At 28.1% G+C, this 7,371-nt stretch overlaps 1 protein-coding gene across 1 annotated transcript in view; it reads right to left on the bottom strand.

Annotated features, from left to right (window-relative positions):
- Positions 1-5,062, bottom strand: part of robo1 (roundabout guidance receptor 1) — a 291,324-nt gene extending 286,262 nt beyond the window's left edge. Inside the window, 2 exon segments of the mRNA XM_075308740.1 lie at positions 2,556-4,451; positions 4,737-5,062. Coding sequence (XP_075164855.1) covers positions 2,556-2,883 — 328 coding nt within the window. The 5' untranslated portion in view covers positions 2,884-4,451; positions 4,737-5,062.
- Between the last annotated feature and the right edge of the window lie 2,309 nt (positions 5,063-7,371).

The raw sequence follows: 7,371 nt of genomic DNA on the forward strand, positions 1-7,371 counted from the left end.
ATTTAGTCAAAATTTTATTTCTATAGAAAATTTTGTCAAAATTTTATATTTATAGAAAATTTTGTCAAAATTTTATTCCTATAGAAAATTTTGTAAAAATTTTATTTCTATAGAAAATTTTGTCAAAATTGTATTTCTATAGAAAATTTTGTCAAAATTATATTTCTATAGAAAATTTTGTCAAAATTGTATTTCTATAGAAAATTTTGTCAAAATTGTATTTCTATCGAAAATTTTGTCAAAATTTTATTTCTACAGAAAATTTTGTCAAAATTTTATTTCTAAGAAAATTTTGTCAAAATTTTATTTCTATAGAAAATTTTGTCAAAATTTTATTTCTATAGAAAATTTTGTCAAAATTTTATTTCTATAGAAAATTTTGTCAAAATTGTATTTCTATAGAAAATTTTGTTAAAATTGTATTTCTATAGAAAATTTTGTCAAAATTTTATTTCTATAGAAAATTTAGTCAAAATTTTATTTCTATAGAAAATTTTGTCAAAATTTTATATTTATAGAAAATTTAGTCAAAATTTTATTTCTATAAAAAATTTTGTCAAAATTTTATTTCTATAGAAAATTTTGTTAAAATTTTTGTTCTATAGAAAATTTTGTTAATATTTTATTTCTATAAAAAATTTTGTTAAAATTTTATTTCTATAGAAAATTTTGTCCACATTTTATTTCTATAGAAAATTTTGTCACAATTTTAGTTCTATAGAAAATTTTGTTAAAATTTTATTTCTATAGAAAATTTTGTTAAAATGTTATTTCTATAGAAAATTTTGTCAAAATTTTATTTCTATAGACAATTTTGTCAAAATTTTATTTCTATAGAAAATTTTGGCAAAATTTTATTTTTATAGAAAATTTTGTCAAAATTTTATATTTATAGAAAATTAAGTCAAAATTTTATATTTACAAAAAATTTTGTCAAAATTTTATTTCTTTAGATAATTTTATATCGAAAATTTGTCAAAATTGTATTTCTATAGAAAATTTGTCAAAATTTTAAATTAAAATTTTAAATTTGTCAATTTTAAATTTACACACTTATTATTTTATGTATCTTTACTTAGGCTATAGTCATGTAATACATTTTTTTTATTTGGCCTCATTGGCTTTGTATTACGAAATAAATGGAAATTGAAATTGAAATTGAAAATTGTATTTCTATAGAAAATTTTGTCAAAATTTTATTTCTATAGAAAATGTTGTTAAAATTTTATTTCCATAGAACGTTTTGTTAAAATTTTATATTTATAGAAAATTTTATCAAAATTTTATTTCTATAGAAAATTTTGTCAAACATTTTTTCTATAGATAATATCGTCAAAATTTTATTTCTATAAAAAAATTTTGTCAAATTTTTAGTTCTACACACAAAATTTTTTTTTCTGATTCAATCACGAAATTAATTGATCCAATTAATTTTTAATTGAAATGTTTCAATCACAGAAATGATAGTATCAATTAAAAAATTAATTGAAGGTCAATTAAAAAGTTAATTGATCCAATTAAAAAATTAATTGATACTATTATTTTTGTGATTGACTTTTGTTTCAATTAAAAAATTTGTTGAATCAATTAAATTTTTAATTGAATATTTTTTAAAACTCAATTAAAATTTTAATTGGAAAAATTTTCGTGAAATTTTTTTGTGTGTATAGAACATTTTGTCAAAATTGTATTTCTATAGAAAATTTTGTCAAAATTCTATTTCTATAGAAAATCTTGCCAAATTTTATTTTTTTAGAAAATTTTGTCAAAATTTTATTTCTATAGAAAATTTTGTCAAAATGTTATTTCTATAGAAAATTTTGTCAAAATTTAATTTTTTTAGAAAATTTTGTCAAAATTTTATTTCTATAGAAAATTTTGTCAAAATTTTATTTCTATAGAAAATGTTGTCAAAATTTTATATTTAAAATTAAAATTGTATATTTATAGAAAATTTTGTCAAAATTTTATTTCTATAGAAAATTTTGTAAAAATTTTATTTCTATAGAAAATTTTGTAAAAATTTTATTTCTATAGAAAATTTTGTCAAAATTTTATTTCTATAGAAAATATTGTCCAAATTTTATTTCTATACGAAATTTTGTCAACATTTTATTTTTATAAAAAATGTTGTCAAAATTTTAGTTCTATAGAAAACTTTGTCATAATTTTAGTTCTATAGAAAATTTTGTCAAAATTTTATTTATAAAAAAATTTTGTTAAAATTTTATTTCTATAGAAAATTTCATTTCTATATTATCAATATCTCAATAAATATTCAAAGTTGATATTATGACTACGGCAAGTTGTGAACAAGATGTAAGAAATCTTCCATCCCATCTACAATGGCATGGAGTATAAAAATATGAAAATTGTTTAATAAAACAATCTTAATTAGCTCATATTCCCATATAAGAAAAATTATGTTCGATATCAAAATTTCAGCTACCACCAAATGGTAGCTATATAGCTTGCTAAAATTGCCCACAAAGAAAAGACAAACTTCCATATAGAAGATCATAAAAAGGACAACTATCATGATAATACTAACTTACCTTTAACATGGGGTAATAACATTGTAATGGAGCATAATAATAGTAGCAAATAGCCACAGTTGTAAACAGCACATTGCAATGACATTCTTCGACGCGTATAAAACAAATGACTCCAAAGACTCCGCTGATGCCAATGATAATTATATTGCTGACGCTGGTGATGTGCTGCTGCTGCTGATGCATGATGATTATGTTGTTGTTGACGATGATGGTGATGATGATGACGAGGAGGTTGGATATGAGGGCATGTAGTTTGGTTGTCTTTGCCAGGAGGCCCATAGCTCCTATGGCAAGACCTACTTATGCTGCCACAGTTGTTGGACAACATTTTTTATCTGTAGTTTTATGGGTCGTATCAGAGTATTTACAACATTTCCCAGCTAGGATGAGAACAATTCGTAAAGTTGTGTTTGCTATTGCAATTTTACGATGATTTGGTGCAAGATATGATATAAGAGTAGCTTTCTTTTTCTCTCTTATTGAGGAAGAAAAATGCTGGGATTGTGAAAAGTTATTCCCTTCCTAGGGTCTTAGTTAGTTTTGCTTCTCCTTTACTTGCTTAGAGTTGAGCGATTGTTTGGAAATTTTTATTGGGGACACCAAACCATTCTAAGCAAAATGACAAAATTGCATTTTTGATAGTGGCAAGAATTTGAACTTCATGTTCATGTCCTTGTCCCCAAAGTCCGTCGACTAGTGATGCTTTTGCACTCAATGCATATCAAACATTTATAGCCTTGGAACAAAAAGATGAGGAATGTCGACTATATTTTTAAAGTTTTATTTGGTGGTGTTGTGTTTTTTTTTCTTATTTTTTTTGTCTAGTTTTGTTCAACTTATTCCCGGAAAGTTGAGTTTTATCGTTACTGCGACGAGGAGAACGATGTTGAAAACGGAACCGGAAACTATAACAACTGAGTGTCAAGTACAATGTCTTAAAAATTGTGGTGCTGTTGGCGTAACGTAACCTTCAACTTGATCCTTAACATTTCTTAAAAAGCATCCAAGTGCATTTGCTGCACAAGAAATGACGTCGTTGTCTCTGTCTGTGCAATACCTAACACCAGAAGACAAGAGGCAGACTTCCTTACTTGCACACACACACACACACTCACACACAAGTCAACAAATGGCTACGAACAACGAATGCCACTGGATTTAAGTGCCTTCAACACGACACCACGAATGGTGATTATAAGTGAACGGAACGCGCGACACCGACAATAGGGAGGTATACTTAAATGTGTTAAATATACCAAACGAGAGAGTCCGTCCAGCCCGTACACGTTGATGATGTCTACCGGCGAGAGTTAGGAGTGTATAGTGTCTTGAGAATTGTGCTCGTTTCGTTTCAGATCACACAAAAAGGATGTTGGAAATTCCTATGTTTGAAGCAGTGCTTTAGGTGGCACTCTCACAAACAGGATACCCAAAGCAATAACGATAGTGTAGTGAGTCTTGTATGCACTCCAAAAAGAACATTCAGTTTTAAAATACTTAACGTTTAGAGTTTTTATGAGCGTTCTTGATGTCGCCTCGCCGTCTTGCAATGTTCAAAGGCAATTTATCAATGTGTTTTTTTTTTTCTATATAAAAATCGTCCAATTGAAACTGGCAGTGTTGGTCCTTGAGGAGGTCTCTTAAGGAATAATCCTTGTCGTTGGCTTCCTTGTTTGTTTCCTTCCTTGCTTTGCCGATGGTGTTATAAAGTCAGTACTAGTGTTGCTCCTATTTGTTGTTATACATTTCTGATAGTTGCTCTTGGTTTATTTATGCGCTTAAGAAATATTTAAGCATTGTAGTTGATTTTTGTTGTTGAAACTCGCCAGTATTCCCGCTTTGAAGTATACTGCTATGAGGTTTGATTATGATTTTTCGGGCTGTTGGCTCGTTAGTCTGCAAGAGAGGAAGGATAAAGTAAATATAATTTAATATTTGTTATAGTATTGTTTTAAAAATATCAAGATATATAAAATAAGAATATTTGTAAATAGTGGAAGCTTTGTGATGATGCATATTTTATCGATAACTATGGACAGGAATTTTTTGAATATAATACAAACCATGGACCTTGATCTTGATCACCAAATGCACATATTTTCTAAGGACCTCTCGATAACTATGATGTACATAAGAAGATAATGCAAGACTATTGACTATGACCTTGGTCACCGTAATTACCTTAGAAAATCGAAGTTTCCCTTAAAATTTCAATCATTGGAGTTGTTCAAAAGAATGTAAGCTAGTTTCTATTGTTATTTCCACTGAAATCTGAATGCTTTCGTTTTGTAGTATAAAAATATGGCCGCCAATTTCTTAGCACAGATCTGCATTCAATCCTAGCGGCCTACAAAGCATTGCATGACCCAAGGCGGCCTTTCGTAACTAAACATAACCACATTTTGCACTTTTCAAAATTTGTGTTAATAATTTTAATCAATAAATTAGTTAAAATTGTTTCAGAATAAAACAAAACAAGCACAACGAACGAACAGAGGACAACACAAACCCACAAAGCAAAGACAACAATAACAGCTGATGAATGCATAGAAAGGGAGTAAAAATGCAGTGCTATGCAGGGTTGCTCTCAAAAAGGACTAATTCAAATGTAGTAGGGTTGCCAACTAGAGTTCTACATTACGATCATAGGGTAGGTACTATGTTCGGTTTTCGAGTTGAAAACCACTTTATTTTCGCGATTACTTTTCCTTAAATAATCAAAATTATAAATGAAAACAAACTTATTCCTGTAAAGTCTTGCCGAAATCTAGAGGAACAAGAAACTACGCATCAATTGAGTTAATTTGTCTGTTTTATATTGAACTGTTTTAATAAAGTAACCACGAAAATTTCAACGCGAAAAGCGAACATAGTACTTACCTATATACTGATAGAAATGGCAATTTCCCTGCCGACATCTTTTGAATTCGACGGCGCATCTGAGAATCCCCACCACGTCGAAAACAATCGTATACCAAAACTCGTCGGAAAAGCGTCGTCACTATTGAGAAGTAGTACCACGACAAGATACTACAAAAAAGTATCGAATGAGTGCAATTATTAAGCTGAGTACTATGTTCAGTTTTCAAGCTGAAAACCCGCTTATTTTCACGGTTACTTTTTTAATTTAATTATAAATACAAAATGGTTCACAATCAATTCCTTAGATCTTTTCCATTCATTACTTCGCAAGACATTTTATAAATATAATCGTCTTCATATAGATTTTTGTACTTTTAATTTAGTGTTTTGGTGAAAAATACGAACATAGTACTCACCTTTAGGTGCCTTTTTTAATAAATTTAGATCGACGCCAATAAAAGTCCTTTCAAACTATCAGAACAAGTGAATTTTAAGGTAGTTGTAAAAGAATAATTATGGTCAAGTAAAACACGTTGTGTAGATGTTTATTAATTTGGTTAAACATTTATAAATTCTTAAAAATAGTTGACAAAAATTTCTACAGAAATAAAACTTTGACAAAATTTTCTATAGAAATAAAATTTTGATAAAATTGTAGATACAAGTAAAATTCGGACAAAATTTTTTATAGAAATAAAATTTTGACAAAATTTCCAATAGAACTAAAATTTTGAGAACATTTTCTATAGAAATAAAATTCGAATAAAATTTTCTAAAGAAAAAAATTTTTGACAAAACTTTCTATAGAAATAAAATGTTGACAAAATTTTCTACAGAAATAAAATGTTGACAAAATTTTCTACAGAAATAAAATGTTGACAAAATTTTCTATAGAAGTAAAATTCGGACAAAACTTTTTATAGAAATAAAGTTTTGACAAAATTTTCAAAAATTTTCTATAGAAATCAAAATTTTGAAAAAGTATTCTGTAAAAATCGAAATTTCAAAAAAAATCAAAATGTTGCAAGAATTTTCTGTAGGAATAAAACTTTGAAAAAATATGCTATGGATAATAAAATTTTTAATTTTTAAATTTGGTCCATTTAACAATTTTTTTATATTTTGCTAATGCGCTTTACAGACTATCAGTTATTCCGGACGGAATGTCGGTGTTTGTAAAGAATCTTACAGTGTGTCGGATCGACACGACTTGTCGGCGATGACAAAATAATTGGTAAATGTGTTAACGATCCCATAAACATGCAGCATTATCGGTTGTGCACAATATATGGGATATGTTCGACACGAGCACTGTCTTCCGGAATAACTGATAGTCTGTAAAGCGCACAAAGCACATTACAATGTGTCGGATCGATACGACTTGTCGGCGATGACTAAATAATCGGTAAATGTGTTATCGATCCCATAAACATGCAGCAGTATCGATTGTGCCTTCGGACTTAACTTATAATTTGCACAACATATGGGATATGTTCGACACGAGCACTATCGTCCGGAATAATTGATAAGGTGGGTATTAAGTTCGAGTTTAAGCCTAGTACTAAGATCACGTTTTCGCGCGAAAAACTGTTATACTCCATATAAAAAACGTTAGCTCGGAATAAATGCAAAATCTTTGTTTTGAGCATTTTTCAACATATATTTATACAACCCTGGATTTTTCGCACGAAAAAATAGGCATATAATTTCGTATAAATAAGTAAACATCTCTGGGTTTGAGACGTTTTCGCGCGAAAAACTGTTATACTCCATATAAAAAACGTTAGCGCGGAATAAATGCGAAACCTTTGTTTTGAGCATTTATCAACATATATTTATACAACCCTGGATTTTTCGCACGAATAGGCATATTATTTCGTATAAATAAGTAAACATCTCTGGGTTTGAGACCCTATTTACGGAGTTAGATGAAGATATTCGATTTTCGCAGAAA

Source organism: Haematobia irritans, chromosome 5 (assembly GCF_050003625.1).
Source record: "Haematobia irritans isolate KBUSLIRL chromosome 5, ASM5000362v1, whole genome shotgun sequence".
In the NCBI taxonomy this organism is placed as follows: Eukaryota; Metazoa; Arthropoda; class Insecta; order Diptera; family Muscidae; genus Haematobia; species Haematobia irritans.